General features: G+C 67.9%; 2 protein-coding genes across 5 annotated transcripts; both read left to right on the top strand.

Moving 5' to 3' along the window:
* Positions 1 to 3,180: 3,180 nt before the first annotated feature.
* Positions 3,181 to 6,149, top strand: SPEGNB (SPEG neighbor). Its single transcript, XM_045031983.1, has 4 exons — positions 3,181 to 3,302; positions 3,817 to 4,124; positions 5,479 to 5,620; positions 5,912 to 6,149. The coding sequence occupies exons 1-4, from the start codon at positions 3,181 to 3,183 to the stop codon at positions 6,048 to 6,050; spliced, it is 711 nt and encodes a 236-aa protein (XP_044887918.1). The 3' UTR covers positions 6,051 to 6,149.
* Positions 6,150 to 12,526: 6,377 nt separating this feature from the next.
* GMPPA (GDP-mannose pyrophosphorylase A) lies at positions 12,527 to 21,365 on the top strand. Of its 4 annotated transcripts, none has more exons than XM_044978534.1 (14): positions 12,527 to 12,625; positions 13,279 to 13,329; positions 13,650 to 13,747; positions 13,936 to 14,039; positions 17,422 to 17,614; positions 17,688 to 17,747; positions 17,887 to 18,017; positions 18,132 to 18,146; positions 18,851 to 18,985; positions 19,152 to 19,249; positions 19,406 to 19,452; positions 19,532 to 19,624; positions 20,073 to 20,241; positions 20,367 to 21,361. In XM_044978534.1, the coding sequence occupies exons 2-14, from the start codon at positions 13,290 to 13,292 to the stop codon at positions 20,465 to 20,467; spliced, it is 1,284 nt and encodes a 427-aa protein (XP_044834469.1). In that variant the 5' UTR covers positions 12,527 to 12,625; positions 13,279 to 13,289; the 3' UTR covers positions 20,468 to 21,361. The 4 variants fall into 4 exon arrangements, 3 of the variants coding, with proteins under 3 accessions (XP_044834469.1, XP_044834471.1, XP_044834470.1); XR_006572234.1 differs by having other exon boundaries at positions 19,532 to 19,589; positions 20,367 to 21,365; XM_044978535.1 differs by having other exon boundaries at positions 12,552 to 12,603; positions 20,367 to 21,362.
* Positions 21,366 to 22,024: the final 659 nt, after the last annotated feature.

The raw sequence follows: 22,024 nt of genomic DNA, 5'->3' as shown, positions 1-22,024 counted from the left end.
GAGCCAGGCTGGCTGGGGGGGTGCAGCAGGGCACAGGGAGCCGGGCTGGCTGGGGGGTGCAGGGGGGGACAGGGAGCCAGGCTGGCTGGGGGGGTGCAGCGGGGGATGGGGAGCCGGGCTGGCCGGGGGGTGCAGGTGGGGACGGGGAGCCGGGCTGGCTGGGGGGTGCAGGGGGGGACGGGGAGCCGGGCTGGCTGGGGGGTGCAGGGGGGACGGGGAGCCAGGCTGGCTGGCTGGGGGGTGCAGGGGGGGACGGGGAGCCGGGCTGGCTGGGGGGTGCAGGGGGGACGGGGAGCCAGGCTGACTGGGGGGTGCAGGGGGGACGGGGAGCCGGGCTGGCTGGGGGTACAGCAGAGTACGGGGAGCCGGGCTGGCTGGGAGGTGCAGGGGGGGACGGGGAGCCGGGCTGGCTGGGGGTACAGCAGAGTACGGGGAGCCGGGCTGGCTGGGAGGTGCAGGGGGGGACGGGGAGCCGGGCTGGCTGGGCGTACAGCAGGGAACGGGGAGCCGGGCTGGCTGGCTGGGGGGTGCAGGGGGGGATGGGGAGCCGGGCTGGCTGGGGGGAGCAGGGGGGACGTCGAGACAGGCAGGCTGGCTGGGGGGTGCAGGGGGGGAAGGGGAGCCGGGCTGGCTGGGGGTACAGCAGGGTACGGGGAGCCGGGCTGGCTGGCTGGGGGGTGCAGGGGGGGACGGGGAGCCGGGCTGGCTGGGGGTACAGCAGGGTACGGGGAGCCGGGCTGGCTGGCTGGGGGGTGCAGGGGGGGATGGGGAGCCGGGCTGGCTGGGGGGTGCAGGGGGGACGGGGAGCTGGGCTGGCTGGGGGGTGCAGGGGGGGACGGGGAGCCAGGCTGGCTGGGAGGTGCAGGGGGGGACGGGGAGCCGGGCTGGCTGGCTGGGGGGTGCAGGGGGGGATGGGGAGCCGGGCTGGCTGGCAGGGCGGTGCAGGGGGGGACGGGGAGCCGGGCTGGCTGGGGGGTGCAGGGGGGGAGGGGGAGCCGGGCTGGCTGGCTGGGGGGTGCAGGGGGGGATGGGGAGCCGGGCTGGCCGGGCGGTGCAGGGGGGGACGGGGAGCCGGGCTGGCTGGCTGGGGGGTGCAGGGGGGGATGGGGAGCCGGGCTGGCCGGGGGGTGCAGGGGGGGACGGGGAGCCGGGCTGGCTGGCTGGGGGGTGCAGGGGGGGACGGGGAGCCGGGCTGGCTGGCCGGGGGGTGCAGGACGGGTTGGGGAGCAGACAGACACACACACGTGGCCGGCAGAGCCGGCCCAGGGCTGCCCAGCTGCTGCGGGGGGTCCCGGTGGACGGCCGGTATGCGATGAGCCAGCACAGGCTGCAATCCGGCCAGCCCCAATTCCCGCCGGTAGCCATGGCCAGGCTATATAAGGAAGGCCAGGGCTGGGGCGTGGGGGGGGGCCCCCGACTGGCCAAAGAAGGCGAGGTTGGGCAGGGAATGCAGCCGGGGGCTCGGGCGAAGCTGCCCCGGGGGCCCGGCGCCCCGCCCTGGCCGGGGTATAAAGCCAGGCCGGGTGGGGATGCTCCAGTCTCCCCAGGCCTGGCCAGTCCCCTCCTGCCCCGACAGCAGCTCTTGGCGCGCCCTGGTAAGTGCCCCCCGCCCATCGCAGGAGAGACCTGGGCAGCCCCTGCCTGCCCCCTGTGCCCCCGCCCCACAGCTGCCTGCCCCACGGCGACACAGCTCAACTTGTCCCAGGGAGTCCCAGTGGGGCACAATCCCCCCATGGGGCAGAGCCAGCCCCCCAGGAAGCAGGGACCCAGGGCATTCAGCCCCCAGCACCGGCCCCAGCCCTGCCCAGGACTCCGGGGTGGGGGCACCAAACCTCAGGGGGGTGGGGCCATTCCCCAGGACGCAGGGCTGGGGCAGCCTGGGGTCTGGTGGGGGGGGGAAGGGACAGTGCGGGGGCAGGGGCAGCAGGTGGTGAGGGGGTGGGGGGCAGTGAGGGGGCAGGAGCAATGGGGGATGGTAGTAAGTGGATAGCAAGGGGAGCAGTGGGGGGATGGGGCAGAGAGGAGATGGGGGTCAGTGTAGGGGTTGGGCGGGAGTGGTGGGGGACGGGGCAGCGGCTTGGGGGGGTTGGGCAGGAGTGGGGGGGACGGGGCAGCGGCTGGTGGGGTGGGTGGGGCGGGGGGGACGGGGCAGCGGGTGGGGTGGGGCGGGGGGACGGGGCAGCGGCTTGGGGGGGTTGGGCGGGAGTGGGGGGGGGACGGGGCAGCGGCTGGTGGGGCGGGGGGGACGGGGCAGCGAGACGTCCAGCTCCGTGGCTGGAGGAAGATCTTGGGGTCGGGGCGGGAGGGGGGCAAACACAGCAGCTCCATGGGAGCCGAGGGCCCCGCCCCATGTCTGGCTGGATCTGCGGGCTGATGGGGGGCAGCTGGGCAGCTCCACCCTGCTCCCGGCTGGCTCTAGGAAGGGGCAGGGGGTCCCTGAGGGTCTCGGCTCCCTGTGCTGGGGGCAGTAGGTCCCTGGGGAGGTTCCAGGGGGTTTTAGGGGGGAAGGGTTTCTAGGGTTTGGTCCCTGAGGGATTTCTGGGGAAGGAGGTCCCAGGGCCTTCTGGGGTCCCTAGGGGGTTTGTAGGGGTCCCCAGCCCAAGGGGGTCCCTTGGTGGGTTCTGGGGTCCCTGGGGGTGCCTGAGAGAAGGGGGTCCCTGGGGGGTTCTGGGGGTGCCTGAGGGAAGGGGGTCCCTGGGGGGTTCTGGGGTCCCTGGGGGTGCCTGAGAGAAGGGGGTCCCGGGGGCATTCTGGGGGTCCCTGGGGGTCCCCAGGGGAAGGGGGTCACTGGGGGGTTCTGGGGTCCCTGGGGGTGCCTGAGAGAAGGGGGTCCCTGGGGCATTCTGGGGGTCCCTGGGGGTCCCCAGGGGAAGGGGGTCACTGGGGGGTTCTGGGGTCCCTGGGGGTGCCTGAGAGAAGGGGGTCCCTGGGGCATTCTGGGGGTCCCTGGGGGTCCCCAGAGGAAGGGGGTCCCTGGGGGGTTCTGGGGGTGCCTGAGGCAAGGGGGTCCCTGGGGGGTTCTGGGGTCCCTGGGGGTGCCTGAGGGAAGGGGGACCCTGGGGGGTTCTGGGGGTGCCTGAGGCAAGGGGGTCCCTGGGGGGTTCTGGGGTCCCTGGGGGTGCCTGAGGGAAGGGGGACCCTGGGGGGTTCTGGGGTCCCACCCAGGCTCTCCCTCAGCAGATGTCGAAAGCGGCCCCCAAGAAGGCGGTGGCCCCGCCGCCCCCCGGCTGCACCCTGGACATTAACGACCCACAGGTGCAGAACGCGGCCATCCGCATCCAGGCCTCCTACCGGGGACACAGGTGAGGGGGCGGGGGGGGGGTCCCAGCTGTAACATGGGGCCTGTGCCCAGCTCTGCAGCCGCACCCAGGCGCCACGGGGCCGGGGCTCTGGGCGCTCCCGGCTGCTGGGCTGCGGGGGGCACAGGGTGAGGCTGGAGCGGGTGCTGGGGAGCCCAGGGGTGTGGGCAGGGGGTGGAGGGCAAGGGAACCATGGGGGACCTGGGGGGCTGGAGGAGGGCTGGTGGGCAAGGGGAACCTGGGGGTGGCAGGGAGATGGAGGGCAAGGTGGGTGCAGGGGGCTCTGGGCGAGTGGAGTGCGGGGAGGCCCCGGGGGCTCAGGGGAGACTGGAGGGCCGTGGGAGAGTGGAGTGCGGGGAGGCACAGGGGGTTGGGGGGACTGGGGGGCCGGGGGGATCTGGGGGGCCGGCGGGACTGGGGGGCCGTGGGAGAGTGGAGTGCGGGGAGGCCCCAGGCGCTCGGGAGGGCCGGGGGGATCTGGGGGGCCAGCGGGACCCACGCGAGCGCCTCCCGCCAGGTCCCGCAAGGAGCTGAAGGAGAAGGGGCCCCCGCGGGTGCTGCAGGCGCTGAAGGACGTGATGCTGATCGAGGGCAGCGCCGCCCGCCTGGAGTGCCGGGTCAGCGCCTTCCCCGACCCCTTCATCCGCTGGCTCAAGGACGGGCAGGAGCTCAAGGACGGGCCCAAGTATCGCTACGTCTTCGAGGACCCCGACATCGTGGCGCTGGTGGTGCGGGACGGCGAACTGGCCGACCTGGGGCGCTACACCATCTCCGTGAAGAACCCCTTCGGGGAGTGCGCCGACTCCGCCCGCATCCTGGTGGAAGGTAGCGCCCGGGACCCCCGTTCTGCGCGCCCGGGACCCCCGTTCTGCGCCCCGGGACTGTGCCCCGGGACCCCCGTTCTGTGCCCCCGGGACCCCCCGTTCTGTGCCCCCGGGACCCCCGTTCTGTGCCCCCGGGACCCCCCATTCTGTGCCCCGGGACCCCCCGTTCTGCACCCCCGGGACCCCCGTTCTGCGCCCGGGACCCCCCGTTCTGTGCCCCCGGGACCCCCCATTCTGTGCCCCGGGCTTCTGTGCCCCAGGACCCCCCGTTCTGTGCCCCCGGGACCCCCCGTTCTGCCCCCCGGGACCCCCCGTTCTGCCCCCCCGGGACTCCCATTCTGTGCCCCCAGGACCCCCCGTTCTGCACCCCGGGACCCCCCATTCTGTGCCCCCGGGACCCCCGTTCTGCGCCCCCGGGACCCCTGTTCTGTGCCCCGGGCCTGTGCCCCAGGACCCCCTGTTCTGTGCCCCCGGGACTGTGCCCCCCGGACCCCCAATTCTGTGCCCCGGGTACCCCCGTTCTGTGCCCCCCGGACCCCCCGTTCTGTGCCCCGGGACCCCCCGTTCTGCGCCCCCGGGACCCCCATTCTGTGCCTCCAGGACCCCCCGTTCTGTGCCCCGGGACCGGCCGTTCTGCGCCCCCGGGTCCCCAATTCTGTGCCCCCGGGACCCCTGTTCTGCGCCCCCTGGGACCCCCCGTTCTGTGCCCCCGGGACCCCCGTTCTGCGCCCCCGGGACCCCCGTTCTGTGCCCCGGGCCCCCCTGCACCTCTCCTGCACCTGCCCCTTTCTGTGTCCCTGGGACCCCCTGTGCATCCTCTGTTCTGCGCCCCCAGAACCCCCTGTTCTTTTCCCCACATTCTGCACCCTCTGTTCTGCACCCCAGTTCCTTGAGGTGCCTCCCAAGCCCTGCACAACCCCCAGCAGCCCCCCTGCCCCCGCCCCCGCCCCAGGGAGGGGCCACAGCTCTATGCAGGGTCACACTGGAGACGCTCCCGCTGCCCAGAGCCCACTGCAAACCCTCAGACATGAGCCCCTCAGCTGGGCGGGGGCAGCCCCCCTCTGTGCCCGGCCCCCGGGCACGTCCCCCCCCAGCCCCCAGGCACATCCCCCTCCCTCCCTGGCCCCCGGGCACGTCCCCCTCCCTGCCCCCAGCCCCCGGGCACATCCCCCCCCCCCCCGTCCGACCCCTGGCACAGGGGGCCCCTGGGGTTTGCGTTAGCACAGCCCAGGCTGGTTGTGGCCGGGGGTCCCGGTGCTGGGCTTGTGCCCGCTGCCTCTGCCCATTCCTTGGCTGCCGGGCGGGGGGCTCAGCTCAGGTGCCCCTCCCCCGTCTAACGGTGTCGTCCCCCCCAGTCCCTGCCAAGATCGAGAAGGGGCCGGAGAGCACCAAGGCGAAGAAAGGCGCCACGGTCACCCTGACGGCGCACATCAGCGGCGAGCCGGCGCCCGACGTGGGCTGGGCCAAGGATGGGGAGGACATCGAGGAGGATGACAGGTGAGGGGGGCCTGACCCCCGCCATCGCCCTGCGGGGGAGGGGGACCCTGGGCCAGCTGTCTGGAGCGACCAGGTCCCGGGGATCAGGCCAGGCCTCAGACATGGGGGACTCGGCTCTGGCGCGGGTGCCCAGCACGGGTGCAGCTCCGGGGGGCTCGGGGCGGGTCCCCGGCCCGGGTGCGGGCGCCCAGCACGGGTGCAGCTCCGGGAGGCTCGGGGCGGGTCGCAGGGCACTCCGGGTCTCCAGCCTGGGCACTCACCTGTCTCCGTGCGGCCGGCCCGTCTCCCCAGGGTGTTCTACGACATCGGCAGCAACTCGACCACGCTCACCATCAAGCGGGTGGCCGCGAGCGACGCCGGGAAGTACGAGGTCTTCGTGGAGAACAGCCTGGGCACAGACGAGTCCTTCGCCCGCCTGGACGTGCTCTGACCCCGCTGCCCACACATCGCTGTCACCGGACCCCGCCAGCGCCTCCCGCACCCGGGGCTCGGCCCCCTGGCACGGACCCTGCTCCCGCCAGCGCCAGCACCTCCCGCACCCGGGGCTCGGCCCCCCTGGCACGGACCCTGCTCCCGCCAGCGCCAGCACCTCCCGCACCCGGGGCTCGGCCCCCCTGGCACGGACCCTGCTCCCGCCAGCGCCAGCACCTCCCGCACCCGGGGCTCGGCTCCCGCACCAGCCAGCAGAGACCCCGGAGGGAGGCTGCCCCCGCCCTGGGACATGGGCCGGCTGTTAAATGGTGCCAGATCTGGCACAGCCACCAGCTCCCCGGGGCGAGGCGGGTGGGGCCCTGGGCTCTGGTTCGTCCCCACCGAGGGCTCCAGGCTGCACCAGACTCAGTTCCACTCGCTGCTGGGCTCAATAAAGGGGCTGCTGCTGTTTGGTGACGTGTCTCTGCTCCCTGCTTTGTAGCTCTGAGGCGGGTTGGGGGGGCAGCACGCCCTGCCCCACGGCCCCCGGCTCATCCTGCCCCACCCGCCAGTAGTCGTCTGGCAGGTTCCATCTCGTTATCGAATCCTGCCCCGGTCACCCCAGGCCAGCCTCTCCCCACCACGCGGCTCCTGGGACCTGCCCGTGGCACTGAGCCGCTGACTGGGCTGGGAGCCTCCTCCAGCACCGAGATGCAGGTGCCACTTCCACAAGGAGCCTTTATCTGATGCAGAGATGCAGCCACCTCTGGGGTGGGGCGTGGGGGGGTCTGTTTATACAAGGGTCCCTCATCTAGCACTGAGGTGCAGCCACCTCTGGGGTGGGGCGTGGGGGGGTCTGTTTATACAAGGGTCCCTCATCTAGCACTGAGGTGCAGCCACCTCTGGGGTGGGGTGTGGGGGGGTCTGTTTATTTATACAAGGGTCTTGTCACGGAGTGTGGGGGAGTCAGGGCCCTGCACCCCCCACTTCCTGCGATTCCCCGGGGCTCTCAGCCAGCCTGTAACACAGGAGGGTTATTAGCCGACAGGGACGCGGTCCCAGGCAGGGCTTGTAGGTACAGCCAGGACCCCTCAGCCCGGTCCCTCTGGGGGGCGAGGAGCTCAGACCCCAGACTTGGGGTTCCTGCCTCTTCCCAGCCAGCCCAGAACTGAAACCCCCCCTCCCCCACTCCAGCAGGCTCCCCTCTCCTTCCCCGCCCCTTTGTCCAGCTTCCCAGGCAAAGGTGTCGACTCCCCCCACCCCCCCTCCTGGCTCAGGTTACAGGCTCAGGTCCCGTCCCTCCCCTAGAGTCACCCCCTGCTCTCCCCTCCCCCACGCAGACAGTCCCAGGTCAGTCCACCCCGCTCCCTCCTGCGTCACAAGCCCCTCAGCTAGCGCTGAGGTGCAGCCACCTCTGGGGTGGGGTCTGTTTATACAAGGGTCTCTCATTTGGCGCTGAGGTGCAGCCCCGTCGGGTGGGGCATAGGAACTGTTTAACAAGAACATGACACGGTTTAAGACAGGAAGTGAGGCGGAAGCCTGTAGCCCAGTGAAACTGGAGCAGGATTTCAGTGAGCTGCAGGGTAATGCTCAGGGCTGGCTTTGGGCCGGGGCACTGGGGCTGCCACCTGACGGGGGGCTGATGACTTCAGGTTCACCGTAATCAGCCCGATGCCACCTCGGCCATGCGGGGTCAGTGGTCACTCTGTGGGGAGTGCGCCCCCTACTGTGGCATCCCAGCAGCTCCTGGGTCGGCCATGGGGGCCCAGCAGAATGTGGGGTCGGGGGCGTCGCTTCATTCCCAGTCGGAGCAGGAGCCTCCAGACGGAGCCCCCGTGGCCCCCCCGGAGTCCCCCCTCGGGTGTGAACAGCAGCCAGGCTCGGCCCCTGCCCCCGCAGTGTGCCCTGTGGGCATGGCCACTGGCCCCGTGCCCGCTCCAGCTCGTGGGGCACGCGCAGGCTGCTGTGCTCGTGGCTGTTCGGGTGTCGCTGGAATCCCCGCCCCAGTGACGGGCACGAAGGCAGAAAAGGCCCCGTCCCGATCTCCAATCCGAGGAGTCCCTCAAAGCGGCAGCGAGCCGGGTCCCAGGACGCCCGGGAGCTGGTGGGGCGGATTGCCGAGAACTGGAGCTTTTCTCCGAAAATCCCCCTGCAACTCACCACTGGGTCAGTCAATCAATTCCTGCTCAGTCGGGGACCACTGGGGCTCGTTTGCATTTGGGGATCCTGAGACGTGCCCAGTGACGGGGCATCTGAACAGCTGGGGGCAAGACCTCGTTTGGCGGCCCGGTCACAGTCCAATCGCGGGGCCATCCAGACGTGGGCGGGGGGGGCTCACCGCCTGCCCTGTGACCCCCCCCCGGCTGCCTCACGACGCTTTGCTGTCGTAGCTCCCTGCCCGGGCCGCTCACAGCCAGCCTGGCAGCACGCAGAGCCCCCCCGGCCCCAGTGAGTGTGTGTCGCTCCAGCCGGGGGCCAGGCCCAGCCTGGGTGACCCCAACACACGCCCGGTCCCCAGCTTTCTCCACCCTGGGAGCTGTGCAAGGTCCAGAGACACCCCCGGGTCCCTTGTTCCTTTAGAGACACAAACGCACAGCCCGGCCCAGTGCCCGCCCCGGCCTGGAAACACCCGGCCCCTCACGCCCGGCCCAGTGCCCGCCCCGGCCTGGAAACACCCGGCCCCTCACGCCCGGCCCAGTGCCCGCCCCGGCCTGGAAACACCCGGCCCCTCACGCCCGGCCCAGTGCCCGCCCCGGCCTGGAAACACCCGGCCCCTCGCGCCCGGCCCAGTGCCCGCCCCGGCCTGGAAACACCCGGCCCCTCGCGCCCGGCCCAGTGCCCGCCCCGGCCTGGAAACACCCGGCCCCTCACGCCCGGCCCAGTGCCCGCCCCGGCCTGGAAACACCCGGCCCCTCACGCCCGGCCCAGTGACCGCCCCGGCCTGGAAACACCCGGCCCCTCACGCCCGGCCCAGTGACCGCCCCGGCCTGGAAACACCCGGCCCCTCGCGCCCGGCCCTGCGCCGGCTCACGGGAAAGCTAGGAGCCAGACACAGCGCTGTGCCGGCCCCTGCCTGGGCAGCCGCGTAGCGGCGAGGATCCCCAGTGCCTCTCGGCGCGTTAACACAGACAGTTCACAATGGTATTAAGTACCAGGGCATCGTTAGTGTTCAGCCGAGACCCCACTCTATACGCTGCTACTGCACTAAACATTAGACATTCTGTGCACAATATTTTAAAATTCTGCAAAATTCTGCATATTTTATTTGTCAAAATAACACAATCGAATCACGCCAGTTTCAATTATTTTGGTCATTTATTTCAAAACACCCGTCAGCAAGTCTGGCTGTAACAATACAGAGAACAGAACAAGATTCAGGAAATGTTTTTTAGCCAAACAGATTCCTTACTTGGCGTATTAGTGCAGAACTCGGAGTGATTCATGTAATGTTACCTGTCAGCTGTGTGTTCTCTCTCGGGAGCCAGGGCGCAGCACCCAGCCTGTCTGACAGCCCCCCCCCCCCAGCCTCTGCTTGAACCAAATCTGCAGCAGAAGAAAGACTTACAAAAAGCAATGACAAGGCCTGGGGAGACCCACCTAAACCCCTGGGACAAGGGTGACAGGATTGAGGGAACTCTCCCAGTGCCGCCTGGGGGGGGGCAAGTGGGGCAATAGGCCCCAGGCCTCGCAGGTGCCCCCACAAGAGTTTTTTGGGGCCCCTGGAGCAGGGTCCTTCACTTGCTCCGGGGGCCCCGGAAAACTCTCTCGGGGCCTGGGCCCCTGGAGCTTCTTCTGCTCTGGGTCTTTGGTGGCAATTCGGCAGCGGGGGGTCCTTCCGCCCCGTGACCCGCCACCAAAGTGCCCCGAAGCCCCGCGGCGGGGGGGTCCTTCCGCCCCGTGACCCGCCACCAAAGTGCCCCGAAGCCCCGCAGCAGGGGGTCCTTCTGGCCCATGACCCGCCGACCCCAGGCCCCCTGAATCCTCTGGGTGGCCCTGAACTCCCCTAGACTCATTTGTATTGGAGATGGGACAAGGAGGCATCTCCATTAGCTACAGACTGGAGACCAGAGACTCCAAGGTGAGAACCGCACTGAACTGTGGGACCAGAGAAGCAGGGAGCACGGCATGATGGGGGGATCTCTGCTCCTGATGTCAATGAACCCGCCTGCACCCCCCCAGCTCAGCAGTTACCAGCCCAATTCTAGTCAGAAATCCTTGGTTGGGATCCAAAATAGTGACACTCCTTATGGAGCACCGCCCATTGCCAGGATCCAAAATCTGCATCAGCTCCACTGGGACGTCATCTTCTCCTGCCTGATCGGGCTGGGGGCTCTGCCTGTCTCCAGCACTCCGGCCCCCCAGCTACCACCACCAGATCCCACCTGGGACCCCCGATTGATTCAAACTCCACGGGGTGGTGAGAACCCAGCTCGCTCCCTCTCTCTAGGTGTCGCCCCCTGACCCTGACTTGTGTGACCAGTTATAAGTTAGATTGAATATTATCCCTGCGTTGTTTGTTGGCTCCCCTACGGTTATTACCGGCAATAAATAACTGTCATGGTTAAGCTGGTTGCTTCTCCCTCTCTCTCTCTCCTGGTCGTGGGTGTTTTTTGGTTTCCTCATTCGCTCTGCAGCGACGCTCCTCGGACCTCAGCTGAAGATCCCTCTGGCGCCCAGAAACCCTGTGGGGTTTGCTCATCCAGTGGGTTCCAGCCAGAACAATTGTAACGTGAAAGTGGGGAGAGGGACCTGGGACATAGGAGGGTGGCAGCTTGGAGGTGCTGCTCGACCAGCCTGCTGAGCCCAGGGACATATGAGGGGTCAGCTTGGGAGCGCTGATTGACCCGGTCCTCTCAGACGCGCTCTGGGGGGGGGTGTCTGTTTGTCTGATTCTGGGGCTGGAGGAACCCAGCCCGGGGGAGCCGAGGTCCTGCAGGCAGCTCCATTGGGAGGGGGCTTGCAGCAGGGGAAGCAGAGCTCCGGGTGAGAACACACGTGACACAAGCAGCACGTGGATAAACGCACAGACCCCCCCCAGAGTAACCCTACTAAATGAGCGCACCCCAGAGTAACGGGCAAAGCTGGTAACGTCTTTCCCGCACCCCCTCACAAGCAGTGACATTATAATGCCCCTGTATAAACCCTTGATCCCTGCGGACAGTTCTGGTCGCTCCATCTCAAAAGAAGAGAGACCAGAAGTGGAAAAGGTTCAGCGAAGGGCAACAGAAACGACGCGGGGATGGAACGGCTGCCGTGGGAGGAGAGAATACGGAGCCTGGGACCGTTCCGCTCAGAAAAGAGCCAGCGGAGGGGAGATGTGACAGGGCTCTAGATCGTGACTAGTGAGGAGAGCGCGACTCGGGAGCGTTATTTCTCCCCTCCTATACCACGAGGGCCGGGGGCACCCAGTGACGCTACCAGGCAGACGGTTTAAGGCAGACAGGAGGGAGCGTTTCTTCACACCACGCAGTCGGCCTGTGGCACTCCTTGCCGGGGGGATTCGACGGCGGGGTCCCCACGCACAAAGGGGCCTGGGGAGGAGGGGTGATTTGGGGAACGTGTGCAGGGGAGGTAGGGGGTGCAGACGTGAGCGGGATGAGGTGTGGCTGGGGAAATTTGGGGCACAGGAGACTGGAGGCAAGTGCAACGTCCATGCCGGTTGTTTTGCGCGTGTGCCCCGGGGTGGGTAAAGCAGCCAGCATGAAACCAGGGAATCTGACCACAAGTTCCCACGCTGAGCGGCTGCTGATTCCCTCCCCAGCGCTGCTCCCTGGGCACCCACGGGGCTGCTAGCAGCCTGCTGCCGTCATGGGTATTAATAGCCCTGCCTGACCATATCAGGGCTTGTCTGGGTCCCTGGGGCCGCGCTGCTGACAGGTGCGCTGGCCACGGGCCTGTCCCTGCCGCTGGCTGGGAGCCTGCCAGCCCCTCGCAATGTCACACGCTCAGGACGCGTCCGTCCCCGTCCCCCACCCCCGGCTGCCGGGCCTGGCTCCGCTGGGAGCCCCGGGGCCTGGGTGGGGCGGCAGGCCTGCCCCACCCGGCACCCATGGGGCAACGGGGCCTCCAGGGCCTAGGGGTCACAGCTGCTTCCAGCTGTCCTGGGCTGGGGCCGAATCCCTGCAGAGCCCTGGGGCAGGGGGTGATGGGGAGCCCCTCTTCTAACGCCCGGGGGCCCGTCAGCCTGGGCCCCCACCTGTGCCTCTGCCCCCCACATCTGACCCAACCCCCCCAGCTGTGCACCCTGCTCTGCCCCGCCCCCCAGATCTGACCCAACCCCCCCCCCGCTGTGCGCCCCACCCTGCTCCCCGGGATCTGACCCAACCCCCCCCCCGCTGTGTGCCCCGCCCCGCCCCCAGATCTGACCCAACCCCCCCCCTGGCTGTGCGCCCCGCCCCGCCCCCAGATCTGACCCAACCCCCCCGGCTGTGCGCCCCACCCCGCCCCCCACCTGACCCAACCCCCCCCGGCTGTGAGCCTCGCCCCCAGGAACTACAGCTCCCGGCAGGCCCCGCGCGAGGACGAGGCGCTGACGTGGCCGGAAGTGGAGGCGCTGAGCAGCGCGGAGCCAGGTCGAGAGGCGCAGTCACCCCGGTAACGGGGGGGGGCAGCGCGGGACCCCCCCGGCCCCGGGACCCGCCGCGCTGCGGCCTCTGCTCCGGGCCGGGCGGATGCGCTGAACTGTGGGGGGCGGGGCCTGTAACGGGGCCGGGGGCTGAGTGGGGGGTTGGGGGCGGGGCCTGTAACGGGGCCGGGGGCTGAGTGGGGGGCTGGGGGTGGGGCCTGTAACGGGGCCGGGGGCTGAGGGGGGGGGTGGGGGGCGGGGCCTGTAACGGGGCCGGGGGCTGAGTGGGGGGTTGGGGGGCGGGGCCTGTAACGGGGCCGGGGGCTGAGTGGGGGGCCGGGGGCTGAGTGGGGGGTTGGGGGGCGGGGCCTGTAACGGGGCCGGGGGCTGAGTGGGGGGTTGGGGGGCGGGGCCTGTAACGGGGCCGGGGGCTGAGTGGGGGGTTGGGGGGCGGGGCCTGTAACGGGGCCGGGGGCTGAGTGGGGGGCTGGGGGCGGGGCGTGTAACGGGGCCGGGGGCTGAGTGGGGGGTTGGGGGGCGGGGCCTGTAACGGGGCCGGGGGCTGAGTGGGGGGCCGGGCGGGGCCTGTAAGGGGGCCGGGGGCTGAGTGGGGGGCTGAGTGGGGGCCGGGGCAGGCCGTGTGGGGCGTGGGGCTCTCTGAGCCGGTCTGTCTCCCGTGCAGGGTCCGTGAACATGCTGAAGGCCGTGATCCTCATCGGGGGGCCGCAGAAAGGTGAGAGCCGCCCCCGCCCTGTGCCCCCAGCGCCAGGGGACGGGCTGGGCTCTGCCCCACAGCGCAGCGAGAGTCCTGCCCAGGACCCGCTCGGCCCCTCCCAGCGCCTGCTCTGCCTCGTGCCCTCCCGCCTGGCTTGTAGGCCTGGCCCTGGTGCATGGAGCGGGCGCTGCGGCCGGCCAGCGAAAGCTCCTGGCTACCAGTCTGGTGGTGGGAAGGAGACGACCCGATCTCCGGGGGCTGTTCAGTGCCACTGAGCCAGCCTGGCCGGGGAGCCCGAGGTGCCTGCTGTCCCCTCAGCCCCTCGTTCCTCCCCGCAGGGACTCGCTTCCGGCCCTTGTCCTTCGAAGTCCCGAAGCCGCTGTTCCCAGTGGCCGGGGTGCCCATGATCCAGCACCACATCGAGGCCTGCACCAAGGTAACGCGCCAGCCGCATGCAAGGGCTGGACCCACCTGTGTGGGGACAAGGGTCGTTTGGCACCACAGCTCTCAGCTAGAATCGGGGTAGATTCTAACCTGAGCCCATAGTGGGGCCAGGGCGAGGTGTCACCTGGGGTGGGGGATGGGCTCTCTTCTCACCTAACCTCGCTGTGTCCTGCCCCCCAGGTTCCAAGCATGAAGGAGATTCTCCTTGTGGGCTTCTACCAGCCCAACGAAGCCCTGAGCCGCTTCCTGGTGTCTGCACAGCAGGAGTTTAAAATCCCCATCAGGTGGGTGGGTAGGAGCCCCCTGCCTGGGGCCCATGGCTGGGGACTTTCCATGCTGGGTGGGAGAACGGCCACACTGGGTCAGCCCAAAGGTCCATCCAGCCCAGTGTCCTGTCTGCCAACAGTGGCCAGTGGCAGGTGCCCCGGAGGGAATGAGCAGAACAGGGAATCACCCAGTGATCCATCCCCTGTCGCCCATTCCCAGCGTCTGGCAAACAGAGGCCAGGGACCCCATCCCTGCCCAGCCTGGCTAATAGCCATTAATGGACCTGTCCTCCAGGAACTTCTCTAGTTCTTTTTTGAACCTCACTGTAGTTCTGGCCTTCACATCTTCTGGCGAAGGGTTCCACAGGTTGACTGCGCGTTGTGTGAAGAAATACTTCCTTGTGTTTGATTCAAACCTGCTACCTAATAATTTCATAGTTCTTATGTTACGAGGAGGAGTAAATAACACGTCCGTATTTACTGTCTCCACACCAGTCATGGTTTTATAGATCTCTATCATATCCCCCCTTAGTCGTCTCTTTTCCAAGCTGAACAGTCCCAGTCTTATCAATCTCTCCTCATACGGCAGCTGTTCCACACCCCTAATCATGTTGGTTGCCCTTTTCTGAACCTTTTCCAATTCCAATAGATCTTTTTTGCGATGGGGCGACCACATCTGCACGCAGTGTTCAGGGTGTGGATGCACCATGGATTTATAGAGAGGCAACATGATATTTTCTGTCTTCTTATCTCTCCCTTTTCTAATGGTTCCTAATGTGCTATTAGCTCTTTTGGCTGCTGCTGCACATTGAGCGGATGTTTTCAGAGAACTATCCACAGTCACTCCAAGATCTTTCTTGAGTGGTAACAGCTAATTTAGACCCATCATTGTATATGTGTAGTCGGGATGATGTTTTTCAATGTGCGTTACTTTGCATTTATCAACATTGAATTTCATCTGCCATTTTGTTGCCCAGTCACCCAGTTCTGTGAGATCCTTTTGTAGCTCTTCACAGTCTGCCTGGGACTTAACTATCTTGAGTAGTTTTGTATCATCTGCAAATGTTGCCACCTCCCTGTTTACCCGTTTCCAGATCGTTTATGACTATGTGGAATAGGACTGGGCCCAGTACAGACCCCTGGGGGCACCACTATTTCCCTCTCTCCATTCTGAGAACTGACCAGTTATTCCTGCCCTTGTTTCCTGTCATTTACCCAGTTACCAATCCCTGAGAGAATCTTCCCTCTTATCCCATGACAGCTGACTTTGCTGGGGAGCCTTTGGTGTGGGACCTTGTCACAGGCTTTCGGAAACTCTCTATCCACTGGATCCCCCCTGTCCACACACTTGTTGAGCCCTCAGAGAATTCGAACAGCTGGGTGAGGCCTGCTCTCCCTTCCAAACGCTGTGGTGACTGCCCCACAATCCGTGTCCATCTCTGGGTCTGGTAATTCTCTTCTTTGCTGGCGTCGTCTCCTCTTTGCCTGGTGCTGAAGTCGGGCTTTGTGGCCTGTAGTTGGCGGGATCAGCTCTGGAGCCTGAGGCATCTGGGTGGCCTCCTGCTCTAGCGCCCTCGGGCTACCCCCACCTGCTCCTGAGCCCAGCCCCGTGTGGCCAGGCAGCTCTCCTAGCCCTGGGCAACAGGGTCCCCGTCTGCTGCTGTCATTCCCCTGCTCTGTTCCACACTCGCTGAGCCCTCCCCTGCCATTCGGGTCTTGCTCCCAGGAGAGGGGCCTGGGACAGCTGTCCTGAGTCCCCCTCTCGGTCCCAAGGCTGCACTGGTGCTGCGGCTCACGGACTCACAGGTCGCGCCCACTCTTGGCTCCGTGCGGTCCATGGGGGGAGCTCCCTTCAGTACGACAGCCCCTCTCGGGCCTTCACTCTCTCTCAGGGGGTTAACCCCTCCGCCTCCTGGAGCCGCACCTCCCTGAGCCTTAGCACATCTGTCTGTGCCGTGGGGCCCTCAGGGAATCCCCTCGCTCTGGGCCCCCGGGGCCTCCACCTCCCCCCGTTCTCTAGCCCGGACTGACTCTCCCCCAGCGTAACACAGGAGCGTTTATTGAGCGTTGAACCCAGCACAGGAAACTCAGCGCCTCCGGCCTGGCCTCCCCCAGCCCAGCACATTCCCCCATCTTCCTGCCTCCAGGTTGGCCCTGCCTGCTCCCCCTCTCCAGCCCCGAGCCCCCCTGCTTCCCAGCTGGGCATCTGAGATCCCAGGCCCCAAGGCCCCCTCGGTCCATTGTCTTCTCTCCAGGGAAACAGGGTCGCCTGGGCCCCCTCTCCCCTCTCCTGTCCTCTGGCCCCTCTGGCTGGAACCGGCTGGTCAGGTCACCGGGGTCCTCTCCCCGCAGCCCATTGTCCCCCACTGGCCAGAACCGGCTGCGACTCCTGAGCCGGGTCCCCAGGTCACCAGTCGCTGGGGTCTCCATCCTCCAGGCCGGGCCGGGGTCCCGAGTCCCTCTCCGGTCCTGTGTCCCAACAAACTCCCTCTCCCCTCCCCTCGTTACACCAGTAACACCCGGGGAATCTGAGGCCCACCCCCCCTGCCTGCAAACCCTGGAAAACAAGATAAAAACAAGAGAACCCCCTAGTTGGTCACACTGCCAGAGTAGGGAAGACTCTGACCATGCTCTGAGTTGGCTCTGCACATTGTCCCAGACTTGCGGGCTGGGGGCTCGGGCACCGCGCTGAGTGACGCCAGCCAGGACTCTGGGGCAGCGTCTCCCCTCGGGGCCACTCGCCAGGGCAAGGAGCCTGCCCGGCTTCAGCGCCTCCTGGCTCTGACCTCGGAGCGTTCAGCCCCCTGCTCACCCCGGGAGCTCCCCACAGCGAGTCCCCTGACCCCTGGGGAGCCTCCCACCCGCCCCCCCAAAGGGCCCTGCCCCCCACTCGGCAGCCAGCCGTGACTCCAGCCAGCGTGGGACACAGACGGGTTCTTAGCTGGGAACCCAGCACAGGACAGAGCTTGTGAGCACAGAAATCAGGGACCTGCAGCAAAGTCCAGCTTGGCGGGATCCAGGGCCCAGCATCCCCCCTCCCAGCCCCACATCCCAAACCAGGCGACTGACTCGCTTCCAGCAGCCCAGCCTCGGTCACCCCCGGCTGCCCCCCTGCGGCCTTTGTCTCCTTCCCGGGCAAACAGGGCCCCTGGTCTCTGGTCTCCAGCCCCTCCGGTGGCTCTGGCGGGGAGGGGCCCGGCGGTCAGTTGCTGAGATATAGGGTGTCCGGCTGTTCTCTGTGCCCAGGCAGCCAGTCGGGGTCACAGCTGCCCTCTGGGGGTCCCTGCAACAGTCACACCCCCTGTCCCACCACCTAGATACTGGAGTAGCACACAGGGGAAACTGAGGCACGCACCGTATTCAGACAAAAGATTAAGAAAGTTCCTGCTTCATCACACAGGTACCTGCAGGAGTACGCGGCGCTGGGCACGGGCGGCGGCATCTACCACTTCCGGGACCAGATCCTGTCAGGCTGCCCCGAGGCCTTCTTCGTCCTCAACGCGGACGTGTGCTCGGAGTTCCCCCTGCCGGAGATGCTGGCCTTCCAGCAGCAGCGTGGAGACCCGCACAGCTTCCTCATGCTGGGCACCACGGTGAGGGGGGGCCGGCTGGGAGCCCCGCGACCCCTCTGCCCAGGTTCCCGCTGACGCTGTCCCCTTTCCACAGGCCAACAGGAAGCAGTCCCTGAACTACGGCTGCATCGTGGCCAACACGGAGACGTGTGAGGTAAGGGGCAGCTGGGGGGGGCGGGGGCGTCGGTGTGCTGTGGCCCCGCTGCAGAGGTTCCCAGCATGGCCCCAGCCGGCGCCCGGTGGGCTGGTGCTGGCGAGCCGGGTTGGGGCGCTCATGGCCCCTCGCCCCCCAGGTCCTGCACTACGTGGAGAAACCCAGCACCTTCGTCAGCGAGATCATCAACTGCGGCATCTACCTGTTCACGCCGGCCATCTTCCAGCACATCGGCGAGGTCTTCCAGAGGACCCAGCAGGAGCTTCTCCTGTGAGTGCCCCCAGCCCGGCCCCCTGCCCGGGGCTGCAGCCACCACACTCATCTTCCATCTCTCTCTCTTTTCCCACCTTCTCTCCTCCTCACTCGCTGCCTGACCTGCGCCAGGGGCACTTGCCTTGGGTAAGTGTCTGTCGCCCCCTCCCAGCCTGCGTGGGGCATTTAGCGCCAGCTCCCACCTGCTGCTCCGCTGAAGCTGGCATTGGGCTCCTGGGCATTCGGGGTACCCCTGGGCCCCCCAGCTCCCTGCACTGCTGCGTCACGCAGCCCAGCCCCAAAGGGCTGCCCGTGTGGAGAGCCAGCTGGGCGGGGGCACAGATGGGAGTTCAGGGCGGAGGAGAAACCCTCTCGCCCCGGGAAGCGCCCCCTGCTGGGGCGGGAGGGGGCTCTGACGCTGGGCGTGTCGCTCTTCGGGGTGCTCCCTGGCTCTCTGGGGGGCTGGCTCCTACGAGGCTCTCCTGAGCTACCAGCTCTGTCCCTGCCCAGGCCCCTGAGTGGGCAGCCCTCGGCTTGGCCACGCCAGCTGCCAGCGGAGCTGGTGCCGCCCCACTGGGCCCAAGCAGAATCTGACTCACGGCAATTGCCAGGCGGTTCCCTAGAGCAGCCATGACCCCGTGTGACCTTCGGTGGCTCCCTCTGCCCTTCTGCAAAAGGGGCAGGTGGCAAGTGCTGGAGCCGCTGCCCGCGCCTGTGGCCTGCTGGGAGGGGCCCTGGCTGCTGGAGCGGGAGCTGGCATTGCTGCAGCCCGAGCCCTGGCGGATTGTCGCTCGGGCGCTGCTGGGCAGTAATCCCGGCTCAGCCCTCACCCCGTGCGTCTCACCTGGCAGGGAGGAGAGCCCCAACGGCTGGCAGCGCGCCGAGGTCATCCGGCTGGAGCAGGACGTCTTCACGGCGCTGGCCGGGCGCGGCAAACTCTACGTCTACAAAACCGACGGCTTCTGGAGCCAGATCAAATCGGCCGGGTGGGTGTGGGCAGGGCAGGCCCCGGGGAGCGTCCCTTGTACTGTGGGGAGCTGCTGGAGCTGAGCTCAGCTCAGGAGCAGCCTCTCTGCTAGGCAGGGCTGGACAGCGCTGCCGGCCCCAGCAGGAGACGCTCCCTGCCCTGCTGATTGGCACCTTCCCCCCCAGCTCTGCCATCTACGCCAGCCGCCTCTACCTGAGCCAGTACAGCCAGTGCCACCCGGAGAGACTGGCCCCAGACGGCCCCGGGGGGCCCACCATCCGAGGTACCCTCCCCCGCACGGCCCCTCGGCCTGGGCCCGCTGTTCGCAGAGCCCTGCGCTCACCCTGCCGGGCACAGGGGGGGCTCCAGGGCGGGGGCTGCGGCTGGGCTCTGGCCAGTTCCTCTCCCTGCCGTCCCCTCACCCTTGTTTGTGTTGCAGGGAATGTGTATATCCACCCGACGGCGTCCATCGACCACAGCGCCGTGGTGAGTGCGGGGCCGGGGGGGGTTCTCGGGGCCAGCCTGGGGGGCTCTGCTCACTGCCTGCCCTGCTCTCTCCCTCCAGCTGGGCCCCAATGTCTCCATCGGGAAGGGGGTGACGGTGGGAGCCGGCGTGCGTGTGCGTGAGTCCATCATCCTGCACGGGGCGTCGCTGCAGGTAGGGCGGGCCCCACACAGGCGTGTGCAGCCTGGAGCCGTGTCCTGTGTTCCCCGACTGCCGAGGCCCCACAAACCCCGCACTGGCCAGCCCTGGGGCCCCTCACTCCCGACCCGCAGCCCCCTGCCAGCCTGGCCCTGGGCTCCCCCCCAACAGCTCTGCCAGGGCCCCTCACTCCCGACCCGCAGCCCCCTGCCAGCCCGGCCCTGGGCTCCCCCTCAACAGCTCTGCCAGGGCCCCTCACTCCCAATCCACAGCCCCCTGCCAGCCTGGCCCTGGTGGGACCCCTCACTCCAGACCCGCAGCCCCTGCTAGCCCAGCCCTGGGCTCTCCTCCCAGCCCCCCCCCCAGCTACAGGACACCACTACTGCGGCCACCCTCGTTTCTCTGGTTCCCCACCCGGAGGCCGGGCTGGTGCCCCCCTTACCCTGTGCTGCCCTCTCCCCAGGATCACACCTGTGTGCTCAACAGCATCGTGGGCTGGGACAGCACCATCGGGCGCTGGGCCCGGGTTGAGGGGACGCCCAGTGACCCGAACCCCAACGACCCCTACGCCAGAATGGACAGCGAGACCCTCTTCAGGGACGGCAGGCTCACGCCCTCCATCACCATCCTGGGTAGGAGTGAGACCCCTCCCCGCTCCCCTGGCCCAGGCTGTGGGGTGGGGGGCAGCCTCGGTCCCCCAGCTGGGATTTCCCTGCGGGGTCCCCCAGCTGACAGTGGCTCTGGTCTCCCCGCGCAGGCTGTAACGTCACCATCCCCGCGGAGGTCGTGATCCTCAACTCCATCGTCCTGCCCCACAAGGAGCTGAGCCGCAGCTTCAAGAACCAGATCATCCTGTGAGGGGCCAGTGGAGCGGCGGGACGGGCCCGGCCGGGAGCTGGGGACCGACTGGGCCTGGCGGGACGGGCCCGGCTGCAGCGCAGGTGACTGACCCCAGCCCGTGCGTGGCTCAGTTCCCCCTGCAGGCCGGGCCCTGGGCCCCTCCAGCCACTCCCTAGACAGACACTAAATCTGAACGAGGCCCTGCGTCAGCCCCTGCCTGGCTCGGCCCAGCCCAGAAACCACCTCCCTGGGGTGTCACAGCCCAGCCGAGCTGAAGCCAGCCGCCCCCCGTGGGTCCAGGCCAGGCGTCTGGCTGGGTTTGCCCAGCCCCATGAGCCCCCCGGGCCGGGGGTGTGTGTGCTGGGAGGGGGCTGTCGCATCTGCACCATCCTTGACCTGCCCCTGCAGCGTTAAAGTGTGAAGTCTCGGGGGGGGCTGGGATGGCTGCAGGGGCCAGCAAACAGCATCTGGCCGCGAGACCTTCCCCGAGCAGGAGGTGAAGGAATCCGGCCCACGGCGAGTCCCGGTCAGCGTCCGCACACGGAATCGCAGCAGAAATGGAACAGGCCCTTGTGGGGTTAAAACACCAGGCTGGCAGGCGCCCCCTGGGCTGGGAACGGGGGGGAACCTGGGTGAGGAGAGCAGGTCAGGCCCTTGGGGGTGGGGAGAGGGGTGCTGCCCCACGGCCCATAGACCCACATGGGAAGGCAGCTACCTAACCCCGCCCCGCGCCGTGCAGTGAGAGACAGAGCGAAGCCTGGCACGTGGGGCCCACAGGGCAGCCAGAGACCCTGTGTGACGCAGTAGGGAGCGGGGGGATGGGAGAGCAGGGGTGACTTCACTTGGGGGATGATACCTGAGCCTGTAACTCAGGGGTCGGCACCCTATGGCCCGGGGGCCGAAGGCGGCACGCGAGCTGATTGTCAGTGGCACTCACACGGCCCGGGTCCTGGCCACCGGTCCGGGGGGCTCTGCATTTTAATTTAATTTTAAATGAAGCTTCTTAAACATTTTAAAACCTTATTTCCTTGACACACAACCCTAGTTTAGTTCTGTATGAGAGACTTACGGAAAGAGCCCTTCTAAAGCCGTTACAGCGGCTGAGCGGCCCGCGGCCCCGTACCTGAGCGGGAAGGAAGGGAGAGTGGGGGGGAAACGGGACAAAGGGAGAGGAGGCGGCGGGGGCAGGGAGGCGGCTGGGGGGGGGTTCAGTTCCGGGCTGCCTGGGGAATCGGAGGCAGCCCCAAGGCTGGGCTCTAAGCTCCTTGCCCCCTGGCAGACCCTGACAGGGGTCCTGGTTGGACCTACAGGGCCTGCTTGGGCCTGCGTTCCTCTCATCTAATAAACCTTCTGTTCTGCTGCCCCAGCTCAGCTGCCCCTCCCCCCCCGGGGGCCCGGGGGAGGGGGCGAAAGGGGCAGGGACGTTAAAGCCCAGGGCTGTGATGTTGGGGTTTAGGGGCCGCCCCTGGCAGCTGCTATTTACCAGCCTGCTGTCCCCCCCCCTTCACCTCTGCGTGGATCACAGCAGCCCCACGCTGCCTGTGCCCTGCCCTGCCGGGGGGCAGTCCGGGGCCA

Source organism: Mauremys mutica, chromosome 10, assembly GCF_020497125.1.
Source record: "Mauremys mutica isolate MM-2020 ecotype Southern chromosome 10, ASM2049712v1, whole genome shotgun sequence".
NCBI classification, from domain to species: domain Eukaryota; kingdom Metazoa; phylum Chordata; order Testudines; family Geoemydidae; genus Mauremys; species Mauremys mutica.
This window is presented reverse-complemented; position numbering and strand designations above follow the sequence as displayed.